This window comes from Mastomys coucha, unplaced genomic scaffold, assembly GCF_008632895.1.
Source record: "Mastomys coucha isolate ucsf_1 unplaced genomic scaffold, UCSF_Mcou_1 pScaffold23, whole genome shotgun sequence".
Classification (NCBI taxonomy): domain Eukaryota; kingdom Metazoa; phylum Chordata; class Mammalia; order Rodentia; family Muridae; genus Mastomys; species Mastomys coucha.
In genome coordinates, this window is record NW_022196906.1 from 114,010,949 (window position 1) to 114,026,355 (window position 15,407).

At 52.4% G+C, this 15,407-nt stretch overlaps 3 protein-coding genes across 10 annotated transcripts in view; 2 read left to right on the plus strand and 1 right to left on the minus strand.

Annotated features, from left to right (window-relative positions):
* Positions 1-3,570, plus strand: part of Wdr48 (WD repeat domain 48) — a 44,544-nt gene extending 40,974 nt beyond the window's left edge. For 3 of the 4 annotated variants that reach the window (XM_031346252.1, XM_031346254.1, XM_031346250.1), the window contains one exon: positions 2,859-3,352. In XM_031346252.1, the coding sequence (XP_031202112.1) occupies positions 2,859-2,993 (135 nt within the window). In that variant the 3' untranslated portion in view covers positions 2,994-3,352. Of the gene's footprint in view, positions 1-2,858; positions 3,353-3,407 lie in introns of those variants that run through there. The other variant, XR_004111968.1, reaches the window with a different exon arrangement.
* Positions 1-6,147, minus strand: part of Gorasp1 (golgi reassembly stacking protein 1) — a 12,354-nt gene extending 6,207 nt beyond the window's left edge. The window contains exons 1-4 of one of the 5 annotated variants that reach the window (XM_031346258.1): positions 6,020-6,115; positions 2,758-3,035; positions 2,122-2,202; positions 1,482-1,685 (exon numbers count right to left, since the gene is read on the minus strand). In XM_031346258.1, coding sequence (XP_031202118.1) covers positions 1,482-1,610 — 129 coding nt within the window. In that variant the 5' untranslated portion in view covers positions 1,611-1,685; positions 2,122-2,202; positions 2,758-3,035; positions 6,020-6,115. The other 4 variants (XM_031346256.1, XM_031346257.1, XM_031346260.1 and 1 more) reach the window with 4 other exon arrangements.
* An 18-nt stretch (positions 6,148-6,165) lies between these two features.
* Ttc21a (tetratricopeptide repeat domain 21A) overlaps positions 6,166-15,407 on the plus strand; it is a 34,950-nt gene continuing 25,708 nt past the window's right edge. The window contains exons 1-7 of the mRNA XM_031346249.1: positions 6,166-6,313; positions 7,945-8,074; positions 9,218-9,328; positions 9,945-10,111; positions 11,824-11,946; positions 12,983-13,140; positions 15,141-15,225. Of these exons, the coding sequence (XP_031202109.1) occupies positions 6,287-6,313; positions 7,945-8,074; positions 9,218-9,328; positions 9,945-10,111; positions 11,824-11,946; positions 12,983-13,140; positions 15,141-15,225 (801 nt within the window). The 5' untranslated portion in view covers positions 6,166-6,286. The remainder of the gene's footprint in view (positions 6,314-7,944; positions 8,075-9,217; positions 9,329-9,944; positions 10,112-11,823; positions 11,947-12,982; positions 13,141-15,140; positions 15,226-15,407) is intronic.

Consider the following 15,407-nt stretch of genomic DNA (forward strand, 5'->3'; position numbering starts at 1 on the left):
GGCACACACAACATGAACATGTGTCCACAGGCACACACAGAATGAGCATGTGTCCACAGGCACACACAACATGAACATGTGTCCACAGGCACACACAACATGAACATGTGTCCACAGGCACACATACTCTTTTTTTTTTAAAAGATTGGCTATCAAGATAGCTTAATGCATGAGTATCAGTCAGCCCTGATTTCAGTCCCCAGCAACCCACACATTGGAAGGACTGTTGTCCTCTGACCTCCACGTGCCAGGGCACATGTGCTCCTACACAAGTAAATGTAGTGTTTGTAAATGAAAACAAAGCACTAATCCTGAGATGTTGTTTATAACTGGATTGTGTGGTCCTGTAGCACGAGCTTCGCAGATAACAGCATTATACTGATTGCACCACCACACAAACTAAACAGAGACATGCTCTTGAAACCCACAAGTCCAGAACCCCTGGAACATGTGACCCAAAACAAGCAGTCACCCCTAGCCAGAAGCTAGATGGCCCTGCTGCAACCACACTGCTCAAGGGCTCCGGAGTCGGCCTTGTCAGCCCTTTGTGCATGGACCTCAAAAGATTCTGCAGAGACAACTAGACCCTAACCACCAAGCCTCCCAGCAGGGCGCCCTCCCTCCTCAGAACCAGGAGACTGAGCATTGCAGAATTCCGGTGTACCTCCAGTGTACACCAGTACACACCGATACACACAGTGTCAGGTGTGCACATGTGTCTGGGACCTAGTGCTAACATCTGGGGCAGCTCAGTCACTGAGATTCACTCATGTACCTGTTATACAGCAACAGGCCAGAGAAACTACCATGTCATCTTTATTCCACCTAGAACAACACTAAACACTAGCAGGCTTCTGGCAGTTCATGCTGGCCCACACTTCAAATAAGGAACAAAGTCATGGGGGCTGCGGAGGTCAAGCTCTGGCTACTCTGGCAGGAGACCCAAGTTCAGTGCCCAGCACCCACACAGCAGCTCACAACCATCTGCAATCCCAGTCCCAGGGGACCCAAGGTCCTCTTGTGGCCTCCAGAGGCACTGCGCCCATGTGGTGCACAGACATACATGCAGATAAAATGCCCATATATACAAAGTAATATAACTTAAAAGAAAGAAACTAAGGTATGGAGTTAAGAATGCCCAAGGTTTCCAGGTGTGCTGGCACAAACTTTTAATCCCAGCACTCAGGAAACAGAGGTTAGTGGGTCTCTGCAGGTTCATGGTCAATCTGGCTACACATTGTAAATTCCAAGCCAGTCAGGGTTACATAGTGAGACCCTGTCCCAAAACAATAACAACATGAAACAAGTACGCAAGACCACACAGCTAACAAAAGCACCGATCCGCTGTGCTTTGAGGACAATGGAACAAAACTAGATCCCACAGCACTGCCCTCTGATCCCTGCCCCACCCATCAGCTGCAGCCATCTGGCTCCTGCCTGTCCCAGGCCCCGCCCACTCCACACACCCTGCCAGGACTCACCAGCACATGCCACACGTGCTCGCTGGCCCTTCGGAAGCTGCAGAAGCGCACGCTGGCTCCCAGCAGGCCCTGGCCGCCCCACATGTTGCTGGGCACCACCTCCACCTCGCGCACCTTCATGGTCTTCATGTTGAATACCTCCAGCTTCACCGGCTTCTCCACATTGGCCTTCAACAGTGCCTTCAGCGTGTCGTTCTCTTTGTTCTGCAGGGACAGGGAGGTACTGGTTCCGGCTGAGACCTCCCACCCCTGGGCCAAAACCCTTGGACAGGTCAGGGCCTGAGAGGCATTGAGGGCCAGGTATGAGGGCAGGCTGAAATGATCGCTGGGCCCAGCTTCACAGGCTAGGTTTGGGCCTGCAGCCACCACGGCCACCACCCAGCTCCAGGCAGCAGCAGCACCACCAGCGTCACCCAGTTCAGGCACCTTTGGTCCCCAAGCCTTCCAAGAAAACCAACAAAGCAAGCAAATGGCCCCTTAAGGCCATGCCCTAAGGCCTCGTATGCCATGAAAGGCAGCCTTCTTAGGCCTTGTGGCCGCCTCCCAATGTCCCTCTGTGGCCCTGGTCCACCCAGAAGAGAAAAAGAAGCAGAGGCAAACAGGGGCGTCCTGTGGGGCACAGGGCAAAGGGGAGCCTCACCAGCCTCGAGTGCCCGATGGTGATGATGAAGTCAAAGTAGGGCTCCAGGCCCGCCTGCTGCGCCGGAGAGTTCTCCTGTACCTGTCCCAGGGCAGACATGACATGACTCATACAGGCTCAAGGAGCCCGGCCCCCCGCCCTGAACCAGTGGGAAGATCTCACCTCTGCACACTGCGCTGCTCACCCACCTCCCCACTCACCTCCTTCCCAGTCACAAGTTTCCTCTGAGGAAGGACTTTCCCTGACCGTGACACTCAAATGCTTCCAGAAAGGACTCCCATAGCCCTGGGAGTAAGGGGTACCTGGAAAATACTACCCTCCACCCCCAAAACTGGGCCAGAGCTGCCTAGGAGGACAGAGGGATTGAGAAGGAAAGCCCAGACATGCAGGAGAAATGCAGCCAGGCCTTGCTATCAGGTCTGGGCAAGGCAACCTGTGGCCAGATCCTAAAGAGCCTAACCCTGAGTGGCAGGCAGCCTAGCTCCAGTCAAGCTGACAGGGACAGCCTGACAGTGAAGGAGAGCAGACCTCCCAGGACTGGCCTGGACATGTACTCAGCTGCACCCAGCCACAGCTCTGCTCTGGCTGCTCCCCAACCCTCTGGGTGCTCCCTGCCCCTCTCCATTACTAACTTACCACTATCTCCAAAGTACAGCCAGCTTCCCACTCACAAGTACCAGGAACACATCTCCAAGCCCCACCTACGGCCTTGCTCAAACAAGGCAACCTTTCCCCAGGTCCTGAACTCCAGAGATGCACCTAGGCCTTTGGCTCAAGCCTTTTGCTATGGACAACTGATGACTTCTCGGGCCAGGCATCGACCAGGCCCCAAGGTGACAGGGCACAGGATGCAGGTGACCTCAAATCCTTGATACCTCCACTGGATCCCCCAAGCTGAAGAACTCCTCAGGAGCCTGAAGAGAACCAGGTGTTGCAGTTACCTCTAATTCAAGGCCAGTTTGCCCCGGCATAAAAGCTCCCAGCAGGAGTGGGCCCATGGTGGGGGCTGGCCCATCGAGAGTAGGCCCATGGTGGGGGGTACCCCAGCCGCAAGGGCAAGCAGTTCCTAGACTGTGTGGGGACTCCAAGTCCTGCTCCATCCCTCGGGGGGCCCTGCTTCAGGACCTCTGGGCCCTGTCCTCGGGTCTTTATTCTCAACTTTCCCAGTGCTGGTAACCTTCACCATAGTTCCTTGTGTTGTGCTGACCCCAGAGAATTGCTACTTCAGAACTAATTCCGCTACTGTTATGAATCATAGTGTAACTATCCACATTTTCCTGCTGCAGGATACTCAACATACTCAACACCGAGACTGTGTTATTTACTGGGAAGCCTGCTTTTAGTTGTAGTATGCCTCAGCCTTAACACACACCTTTAATCTAAGAAGTCTGCTTGAATACTGTAAACAGGATTAAATAAAGTCAACCATGGGTCAAGAGGTAGAGCAAGCAACCAGCTGACATGAAGTCGGCCTAGGATTATTAAGGAAAAAAACAAGCAGGGCAGTGGTGGCGCACGCCTTTAATCCCAGCACTTGGGAGGCAGAGGCAGGCGGATTTCTGAGTTCGAGGCCAGCCTGGTCTACAGAGTGAGTTCCAGGACAGCCAGGGGCCAGGGCTATACATAGAAACCCTGTCTCGGGGGAAAAAGAAAGAAGAAGGATGACGAGGAGGAGGAGGAGGAGGAGGAGGAGGAGGAGGAGGAGGAGGAGAAAAAAAAACAGAGTAAGAGGGAGTCAGGAGGATGGATAGAGAATTGCATAGGGAGTAAAAAGGGGCATTCAGTTTGAAGCGGTTTTTTGAGACTGTGAGAGAGGGCATTACTGCTGGGACACTGGCTGAGAAGGAAGGTCAGCTGGGTGCTTTCTCTGCCTCTCTGAGCTAGAAGGGTTTCACCCTAGCATCTGGCTCCCAAGTTTCCATGGGTAAAATTGAACAAAAAAAACATTTTCCGAGGGGCAGCGATGGCACACACCTTTAATCCCAGCACTTGGGAGGCAGAGGCAGGTGGACTTGTGAGTTCAAGGCCAGCCTGGTCTACAGAGTGAGTTCCAGGACAGCCAGGGCTACACAGAGAAACCCTGTCTCGAAAAAAAAACAAAAAACAAACACAAATGAAAAACTAAAAGAACGTTTTGTGTGTATGTATGCCAGATGTGTACAGACGCCTGATGTGTATGGGGTATGCCTATGGAGGTCAGAAGAGGACCCTGGATCCCCTGGAGCTGGCATGAGGCACGCACATGATACCAAGACCTAAACCTGCGCTGCCTAGAAGGCAGGTGTCCGTAACTGTTGAGCCATCTCTTCAGTTCATTGTGTACGTTTTTGAGATCAAAGCCTTGGTGTATAACATACACTGGCCTCAAACTTGCAGTCCTCCTGCCTTTACCTCTAGAGACCCTATTCCACAAAGCTCTTTATGGCCTTCCTTCTCTCCAGTTTGGCTTCCAAATATAAGTGCTCTGTCTGCCATGTTATTTCTAGTGCCCCAAGCTCTGCCTACCATAGAGTATATGTTCAAAAACATGTCAATAGCTAGATATACTGGTGCACATTGTGATTCTGGTGCTCTGGAAGCAAGAGGATCAATTCAAGGCCATCCTTGGCTACATAAGATCCCATATCAAAAACAAGCAAACAAGCTGGGCAGTGGTGGCACGCGCCTTTAATCCCAGAACTTGGGAGGCAGAGGTAGGCAGATTTCCACAGAGTGAGTTCCAGGACAGCCAGGGCTAAACAGAGAAACCCTGTCTCGAAAAACAAACAAACAAAGGGGACTGGAGAGATAGGTCAGCAGTTAACAGAGCCTATGGCTCTGACAGACGACCCGGGTTCAGTTCCTAGCATTCAAGTGTGGCAGCTCCCAAATGCCTGTGACTCCCACTCAAAGGGATCCGAAATCTCTGGTTTGTACACTCATGTGCCCAAAAACAACACATACACAAAGAACACATCTCACTCAGAGGGTTCTCATCCTCTGACCTGATCAACCCTTCAACTCTTGCCTTCACTCCGTCCACCACCAGCACCACCTCATCTCCCACAGCCCTTGAGCAAAGATCCTGAACTCATCTTTAAAACTCCCCTACTAGATACACTCCAGTATCTGCAATCCCCCCAAGTACAAATCTTGTCACCTCTGGTCTGTGAAGTCAGTGTGGCTCTCCTGCTAGGAACTGCTTCCTAGCCCTGACGACAGTCTTCCTTTGACATAGACCAGAGAGGCACAGTGGCTCAGGAGGCAGATGCATGCAGATGGATTTCTGTAGGTTCCAGCCTAGTCTAGTCTACATAGCAAGTTCCAGGCCAGTCAGGGATACATAATGGGACTCACCGCAAAAAAATTAAAATTTAAGAGAGGCGGAGAAAGAGCAGCCGAGAATTTGAGAACAGTTTGAGCTAAGTACTAAGATCCTTCTGAAGGAATGAAGACAGACAGGCTGACCCAACAGCCAGACAACCTGATAAACCTGCCCGCCTCCACACAGCTCTGCAACTACCTGCTTTTCAAGGGGGAAAAGGGGGGAGGGGGGGGACTGAGTTCAAAGATCGTCCTATCCCCAACTCCATACCGCTCTCTTTATCAACCAGACTAGACTTCCCAGAAGCCTGTTCGCTTGTACCTCCCAGCAAATGACACGTAGGGCCTCATCCAAGTCTCGGGGTGTTTCACTCTGGAGTCCCAATGCCCAACCTGGCTCCAGTCATTCTGGCCATCTCACCCCTCTTCAACAGCCTTCCCACAGCCCACGAGCTCCCCCAGCCCCTTGCAATGCTCCTTACAGAAGGGGCCTCGGATCATGGACGCGCTGGGCCTCGCAAGGCATGCAGGGAGGTCACTGCAGGCCTCGGGGCTGGGCGACCCTCCCTGGTGACCGCCCACCGCCCCGGCTCACCCCGTGCAGATGGAAGCCCTCGCCGCCCGCCGGCGGCTCGCTGCTTGCCCCTAGCCCCATGGCCGCCCTCTCCCTCTGCTGCGTGGCCTGGTCACGTGGGACCAGGCCACGCCCTCCCGGATGTCACAGTTCTTAGCAACAAGCCGGCAGTCAGGTTGCCAAGGACGCGCGCGCCTTGGACTTCCGGCCGTGAGCTGTGCTGCGACATTGGGCGGCCAGAGCTGGGAATCCCGCTCAGCTGGGCATCACCGGAGCCGGGCTGCAGCCATGAGCAGCGATGACTCCTCCCTCATGGTGCGTGAGCGCTGGGCCGCCTGCGCCCCGGGCTACTTCTGCAGTCAGGACAGCTCTGCCCTGGGCTACCTCTGCTCTCTGGCCATTTCTGCTCTGGGGTTACCCCTCTGCTTTCTTTGGCAATCTGCCCTTGGGCCACCTCTGCACACTACCCACCCTGCTGCCTGCCTTCGGGCCATCTCTACTCTTAGGCCACTTCCATCCCCAACCACCTCTTCCCCTCTGTCCACTACTCTGGCAGTCTCCAGAAGTCCTTCCACCCTCCCCAACTCCCTAACCAATGCATTCCTCCCAGGGTCGTCTGCACCCTAGCCTCAAATTAGCACCCAGACCCGACCCTGTCTCCCAAACCAATCCCACGTCTGTCCGTTTATCACATCTGCCTCCCACCTAAGCCCCTTCTGGGTCCCCGCCACAGTAGATGCTATGAGGTCTATGCCCACCTCCCAACCCTAGCCCTAATCCAACGAGAAGTGTCAGCTTCCAAATGTCTCCAAGGTTCACCTAAGCCAGAGCCACCATGTCTCCCCTAGACACCTCCGGCCTGGTTTCTATACTTGGGCAATTTGCATCAGCCCTACCGCCTGACTTTACCCAAGTGCCACCTGCAGCCACCCACACATCACTTCACGAAACAGCCAGAGTCGTTTCTTTAGAATATATGCATTTGAGGTAACTGGGGATCTGGCTCAGATCCTAGCATATGCACCAAGCCCTGATGGCCATAAAGCAGGTGTGGTGGTAGATGCACCGTGAGCTGGAGAAGGTCTGAAACTCAAGGTAGTTGAGTTTGAAGCCAGCCTGGGACACACGAGGCTCTGCCAAAAGTTTTAGAAATCTGAAAACTTCACTCCCCTACTTGGTCATTCCAACTGCTTCCTGTTTGTTACGTTGTGATGATGTCTAACCTCTTTCAAATGGCCCATGAGGCTTTTACGACCTAACCACACGTATCCCCAATTCAACACCCACAAACCTTAGAGGAAGTGAGCCATCACTTTGAAATCTCAGCCCCAATTACTGTGTGATCTCCGTGGGCTGTGTCTTCCTGGGCTTCAGCTTCTTTAGCTGTGAAAGATACCAAGATGTGTATGGTGGCAGACATGGAGACCCTGAAAATGCACCCTAGCTTATCGCTATAACGATGACTGCTCCTTAGTCCTCTGCCTTCCAGGCCTGGGATGAGCCTGAGTTGAAGTTTACATCCTGTAGTAGTCAGAATCTTTCTACCATACCCCAGTCACCTAAAAACTGTCATAACCAAATGGCCTGGAGCTACTTCCCAGGGCTGCGGAAGGAGAAGGCCAGGTCTGAATGTTACCTTTCCCCCTCCTGTTGGTAGAACTGAGAAGGAGGCCGGGCGGTGGTGGCGCACGCCTTTAATCCCAGCACTTGGGAGGCAGAGGCAGGCGGATTGCTGAGCTTGAGGCCAGCCTGGTCTACAGAGTGAGTTCCAGGACAACCAGGGTTACACAGAGAAACCCTGTCTCGAAAAAACAAACAAACAAACAAAAAAAAAGAGCTGAGAAGGAAAGGGACACCTCAACAGGAGCGGGTCTCACCACATCGGGATCAGAACAAAGATGGAGGGACACAGGCTATGCCAACCATGTTCTTTTTTTTCCTTGCAGGCTTCGATCATTTACTACAGCCAGGAAAAGTACTTCCACCATGTGCTGCAGGCTGCAAATGTGGGCCTAGAGAGGTACTGCAGTGACCCTGTGCTGCAGTTCTTCAGAGCTTATGGAGTCCTTGGGGAAGGTGAGGCATTGTTTCCACCCCGAGTACCACCCCACTTTTTATCTTCTGGCAGCATCCGGATGCCTGCTTCTAGCTATGTTCATGGAGACACCCCTGTTGATAAACAGAAACCTGTAGAGTCTACAGGTTAGCTTTTGAGGTTAGCTTTTGAGATCTTGGCTCGCTGCCCCCTGCCATGAGCTTCAGCATTCCTATCTATAAAATGGGTTGTTAGAGAGAGGGCTATGTCTGTTAAACTCTTCTTGGAAGCTGAGAGTTGGATCTGAGGGAAAAGAGAAATGAGAGGTGTGAGCACAAGAAGGTAGGGTATATCAAGGTCAGCCTGGTCTACAGAGTGAGTTCCAGGACAGCCAGGGCTATGCAGAGAAATCCTGTCTTGAAAAAACAAAAACAAAAAACAAAAAAAACCAACAAACAAACAAACAAAAAAAGGTAAGGTATAGATGTGAGGGGTGGAGCTTAGACAGAGTCCAGGTACTGAGAACTGTAGCCAATATTAGGGACATGTGGGATAAATGTAATTTATGGGGTCTTGAGCAACTGACTAGGAGTGCCCCGTCCCTCCTCAGACTGACTCCAGCCCCTTGAAGGTGCCCAGGCTCACTCTCAAGCACATCTCTTAAGTTTCAAGGTTCTCAGCCAGTCGGCCAGATGTAGTGGAGCCCGTGGGGTGTAGAAGGCGGAGGATCTGGAAGTTCAATGTAGGGGCTAGAGGGATGGATTGACAGTTAAGGGCACTTGCACCTCTTACAGAGGGCTCAGATTCCATTCCCAGAACCCACCAGGCAACTCACAACTCTGGTTCTTACGGATTTTGCACCCTCTTCTAGCCTCCCATGTACACATAAAACAATAAGTACATTATTTATCAAACAAGGTAGATGGTGCCTAAAGAAAACCAGTTAAGTTTGTCCTCTGACACTACACACAGGTACGCACACAGACCTTCCCTTGCTGGCCTGGGCCACGGTGGCAATCAATGGCCTTAAGAGACCTTCGCCCTCCAGGAAACACAGGCTCTCCGAGGAGCAGTCACATCAGCCTGTTTCTGAATTTGATGTGTGAAAGCAGGCAGTGACGGACAGAAATCCTGTGTTATGTGTCTGGAGCCCCAGAGCCAAACTCTGTACACTCTTTCTACAGACCACATCCATGATGCCATCAGTGAACTGGAGAGCATCCAACGCCACCCAGACACGTCCCTGTGTGCCGTCATCGCATTGCTCTATGCTCACAAATGCTGTGACACCATCGGTGAGCACAGCTATGCTCGGTAGACTGGGCCCAAAGGGGAGGGGAAGCCACTGCAGAGACACAGGCTTGCAAGTGTCTGAAGAAGGCACCGTGCACGGGCAACTTAGATCTGTTAGCCAGCCATGACAGGCTGTCCCTCACCCTCACCCCACAGGCCTCTGAGAGGTCCTAATGTCTGAAACCAAACTAAGGGGGAGCAGGCAGAAAGCGTGACCAGAAAGGGCATCTCACCCCCGACCAGGGATCTTGAAAACATCTTCATTAAAATAAATAAACCCAGCCATTCCAAGGACTCGTGCCCCTAATCTGAGGTCTCTAGGGAGTCAGAGAGAGGTGCTAGTGGAGACTCCAGTCTCTCACTCAGGAAGGACTGTGAGCTTCAGTCAGGAATTCAGGGTTAGTCCATCTGCTGGACACCCTAGTGGACATGGGGTGTGGGTGTGGGTGGGGCCTCCCAGACAGTAAAGCGCCTGGGTGTACACAGTTCCCACGGAGGTGGGCGGCAGCGCTGGTGCAAAAAGGGTACACTGCATCAGAAGAGAACATCCGGTCCTCCCTTGGCCTCCTCCCCCTCCTCCTACTCCTCCCCCTTCTCCTCCTCCTCTCCTCAATGCAGATGTAGAAGCAGTTCAGGAGCTGGAGGGCAGCTTGAAGGAAATGCGCAGGACGGCCAGCGACACCGCCCTCTACTATGCCAGCCTCTTCCTCTGGTTCATGGGCCACCACGACAAGGCCAGGGAGTATATTGACCACATGTTGAAGGTCTCCAGTGACTCCAAAGAGGTACAGGCACATGTTAGGCACAGCCAAGCAAAGCAGCATTAGAGTGGGCTCACTCCCAGAGAGCCACACCCAGGCATCAGACCCCGGGTGTCACCTCATTCCTTGTCTATTTGTGCATAGTGTCTTGTCTCTGTGGCCCACCTTTTTCTTTCTGTCTTTCTTGGACAGGGTCTATTGCATAAATAAGCACACACCCACCCCAAAGAGGGCATCAAGGACAGACCAAAGTATAAATTTCTCTAAAGTTTAATTTGGTCGAGCAATAAGTCTGTCAGGCTTGACCCCAAAGCAGCCGCCACACAAACTGAAATGACCTCCCCTCAGCCTGAATGACCATTTCCCCATAACTGCATAGACACAGTCTCTCCGGAATGAAGCCCCCACCCCCAACCCCATCTCACCCCGTATGTACCTTAGCACTTCCCATGACCACAAGACCAAGTACAATTAAGGCAAAATTACAACCAGGAGGTGGTGACACATGCCTTTGATCCTAGCCTTCTGGAGGCAGAGGCAGGCAGATCTCTGAGTTCAGGGCCAGCCTATATAGAGCAAGTTCCAGGTCAGCCAGGGCTACACAGAGAAAAGCTGTCTGGGCAGGGGGTAGGGGGCAGGGCAAACACTTACACCTGGCAGTGAGCCACAGCGAGGCACAGGCAGGTCTAAATGACCCAACTCCTCCTCCAGCCCCTTAGTGGCCACAGCTGCTTCTGACGGTGGTGGTGACAGCTGTTGTATTCAAGGCCTGGGTTCTGCAACAAGACCTCATGACAAGGTCTCAGACTGTTCACACTGTAGCAAAGGTGGCCTTGAACTTCCGGTCCTCCTGCCTCCAACTCCAGAGTACTGAGATTCTAAGCATATCCCATGCCTGGTCTTATTCCACCCAGGGATGGAACCCAGGCTTCCCACATGCTTACCATACACACCCATTTCAGGACAACATTTTTTTTTTCCAGTTTTTGCTTTGAACTTATTTTTGATGTGTATGGATATTTCATCTGCAAATATGTGTGCACCACACGCGTGACAAACGTTTGTAAGCTTCCGTGTGGGTACTGGAAACAGAGCCAAGGTCCTCTAGAGCGGCAGGCCAAGGCTCTCAACCCCTGAGCCATCCTTCGAGGGCCTTCTTCCACAGCACTCCTGAAACATCTTGAGTCAGTTGCTGCTGACTTGTAGAAAACCAGCTGATTTGGCTGGCAAGATGGCTCAGGCATCTGCTGAGCCTAGGCATTTGCCACCAAGCCCGCCAAGCTGGCCAAGCCCGCCCGATGACCTGAGTTTGATCTCTGGGACGCATATGGTGATGCGCACTCCCCGGGCCAGGCCCTCCCTGTAACTGGAAGAGGATGTGCAGAGGGCAAGAGCAGCCCTGGCCAGGCCCCAGTATTGTTAGCATGACTGCCCTGACCAGACCATGGGGACGGGGGAGAGGGCCTCGGAAAGGAGTGACAGAGAGCTGTGGAGAGTGGGCTGGGGGCTAGAGCTAAGCTGTAACCAAGTCCTTTACCAGATGTATGAGGCCCCATCAGCGAGGTAAGAGGTGTCAGGGTGTCGCAGGCAGTGCCAGCAGGGGACACCACCTGGCAGAGGAGCCTCCACAGATGATGCCTACCGGAGATGCTGGAGGGCAGGGCACTGGCACTGGGGCAGAGGCTGGGCAGGACACAGAGCTTCACATCCCCCGCCTCCCCCCCTTCTTGTTCCAGGGCTACGTGCTCAAAGGCTGGGTGGACCTCACCTCCAGTAAACCCCACATAGTGAAGAAATCCATCAAGTACCTGGAGCAAGGAACTCAAGACACCAAAGATGTGCTGGGGCTCATGGGCAAGGTGTGCGGTGGAGGGTGGGGGCAGGGCAGGGGCCGGGGCGGGGACTCCTGGTCTGGTCGCTGGAGGTAAAGGTCTGCTAGGTGAACTTAGGCCAGCAAGCAGCCCAGGGTCACAGCAGTCCAGAGCTCACTCCTTCCAGCTTTGTGTGACCATCCTTCTGGGTGTGCGTTGTATTGTCTGGAGTGCTAGGTAGGGAGTTGAGCCCAGGGCTTTGCACACACTTGGCAAGCACTCCGCCACTGAGCTACATCCCTACTTCCTGTTTTGAGATGGGCCCTCACATATCCAAGGCTGGCCCTTATACTCGCTATGTAGGTAAGGCTAGCTTTGAGCTCCCAGTCCTCCTGCCTCCACCTCCCACATGTTGGTGGGACACAAATGTTGGTCAGACGAGAGTGGGAGTGATGGGCAGGCCCTCTTGGTCCTGTCAGGGGCTGTGACCTCTGACCCCTGACCCTCCTCTCCCTTGGCCTGACTCTCTGCACCTCTGACTCTCACTATCCCCAAATATCTCCCCCCCTTGTTAAAGTCACTCAATGGCCACAAGAAAAGGAAGGCTTATGCTTTGCATCTTTTCAATTTTGTAATCTTAATTTGAATGAAAATCTTTTTTTTTTCTTCTATGACCCTCATTGACTCAGTCTTTGAGAGAAGAATGCTGTGCTCTTCCTATCTTCTGTTTGTCTGTCTGTCCTTACAAAATCCTTAAGTCACAGGAGAGGGAAAAGAGAGGGGTGGGGACACCATATGCAAGAACTCTGCCAACTGAGCTACATCTCCAGCTCTTAAGCCTTTTCGGAAGTCCTGCTCTGGCCCTCAGGACTCCTGGTAGGGCACCCCAGAGGAATAGCAACTGACACTGGGCTGCCGAGGGCATGGTCCCCAGTCACAAACAATAAACAGCTTCCCAGCCTAGCTGCCAGGTAGGCCCCCACAGTTAAACCCTGGGCCCTGCCAAAGGGTTCTGCGCGGCCCATAGTGGCCCCCCTCCCCCTAGCAAGCATCACATGGAAGGTCTTCTCTCGGGCTCCCCCAGGCAACGTACTTCATGACACAACAGAACTTCTCCGGGGCCCTGGAGGTGGTGAACCAGGTCACCTTGGCCTGCAGCAACTTCCTGCCAGCCTTAGTCCTGAAGATGAAGCTGTTCCTGGCTCGGCAGGATTGGGATCAGACAATAGAAACTGGACAGAGGTGAGGGAAGTGCCACCTGCCAGGCATCCTGCCTTTGGGGATGCTGGAGATGGAACTCAACTCGGGGCTTTGTGTATAAGATCTACCACGGAGCTACAGCCTCAGCCCTTTAAATCTTATTTTGAGTTGGGTTCTCATTAAGTTGCCCAGGCTGGCCTTGAGCTCGTTCTGTAGCCCAGGCTAGCTGTGACCCTCCGGCTTCAGCCTCCCAGGTAACCGTGATTATAGACTTAAGCCACCGAGTCTGGCCTGTTTTTCAGGATGGTTTGTTGGGAATGGTATGGGTTTGAGAAAGGATCTCACTGTGGTCTAGGTTGTCCTGGAACTCACTGTGTAGCACAGGCTGGCCACTCTCCTATGGCAATCCTCCTGCCTCAGCCTACCAAACACTGGAATTACATGGGTGAGCCTCCATCCCTGACTTGTTTGGTTTGGTTAGTTTTGTTTTGCTTTTCTTATTTATTATCACCGTCATCATCAATGTATGCAGAGGTCAGAGGGCAGCTTTTCAGAGTCGGTTCTCCCCCTTCCCTACCTGGGGCTCAGGTATGAGTTTGAGGCTTGCCCAAATGCCGCCTCCCACTGAGCGGCACTAGGCTCTGGGTCTTGTTTTTTGAATCAAGGTTATCACTATGAAGCCTAGACTGTAATTGAACTCAGTATCTCTGTTCCCGAGAGTCAAAAGAGTGCATCAGATCCCAAGGAACTAGAGTTACAGACAGTTATGAGCCAATGTGTGGGTGCTGGGAGTCAAGTGTGGGTCCTCTGCAAGAGCAGCCATTGCCCTTAACCACTGAGCCGCCTCCCCAGCCCTTCAACTTCATTTTTTAAAACTTTGAGATGTGGGGCAGAGGATCGCTCAAAATGTAAGAGCACAGATTGCTCCTACAGTGATGTGTCTCTGCTCTCTCTCTCTCTCTCTCTCTCTCTCTCTCTCTCATGTGCATGAGTGTGTGTGTGTGTGTGTGTGTGTGTGTGTGTGTGTGTATGTGTGTGTGTGTCATTGCAAGTGTTCCATAGCAAGTTTGTTTGGAGGGAGAGGACAGCTCTGTGGAGTTGATTCTTTGCTGTGGAGTTGACCCCTCGTGTGGATCCTGGAAATAGAACCCCCGTGCATGGCACTTGCCGTTACCCCCTGGGCCATCTAAAAGTTGTTCTGCTTTGCTTTGTGGTTTGGCTTCCAAATAAAAGAGAGAAAGAAAACAACAACAAGGACAACAACAAGAGCTCCTGCCTTGGGGTTCCCAGGGCTTCAAAACCATTAGCCCTGGCTAGACCTCTTTCAATGTTGGTTATGCCTATTCACATTGCAATTTTGTCTGTTAATTTGAGTAACCCTGAGCTAAGTGTGGTGGCACACACCTGAAATCCCAACTCTCTGAAGGTGGAAGGAGGAGGATTCTGAGGCAAGCCTGAGTTACATAACAAGTTTGAGGCCAACTGGGGAACATGGAACCTGGTCTCCAAAGGGGTCAGGGGGAGAAGGAGAGAGAGAACACAAAGAGGAACCAGAGAGAAGGCTCAGCAGTTAAGAACTCTTGCTGCCCTTCCAGAGGACCCAAGTTCAGTTCCCAGCTCCTACATCTGATCGCTCACTACTACAACACAAGCTTCAGGAGATCCAGCACCCACTCAAGCATACACAAATACATATAATTACAAAATGATAAAAAATAAATCTGAGGAGGCCAGAGAGATGACTCAGCAGTTAAAAGCACTGGCTGCTAGTCCAGAGGAGCTGGGTTCAATTCCCAGCACCCACATGGAAGCTAATACCTGTCTGTAACTCCAGTTCCAGGGGATCTGACACCCTCACACAGACAAACAGGCAGGCAAAACACCAATGGACACAATATAAAATTTAATAAATTATTTTTTAAAAGTAAATCTAAAAATAAAAAGTAGGAATGGACATTACAAGGTAATCAGATCTTTCTAACATCCCATCCTGGCTGTGCTGTGAGTGCGGTCAGTTCATATGACTTCTCCTTCTATTTCAGAATCCTTGAAAAAGACGAAAACAATATTGATGCCTGGCAAATTCTAGCTGTGCACGAGCTCGTGAAAGAAGGAAACACGGACAGAGTAAGTTGCCTCGAAACTCAGAGACCCTGCCTGCCCAAAAAAGCGAGCGACAGAGAGAGAGGAAAAGGGAGACTGACTCCGTTGAGCAATGAACAGATATGATACAAAGAGGAGCCCACTGCACCCCAAGCCCCAGCCCTACCCCCACCTCCACTGCCACCCCTACCCCAACCCCAGCCCCA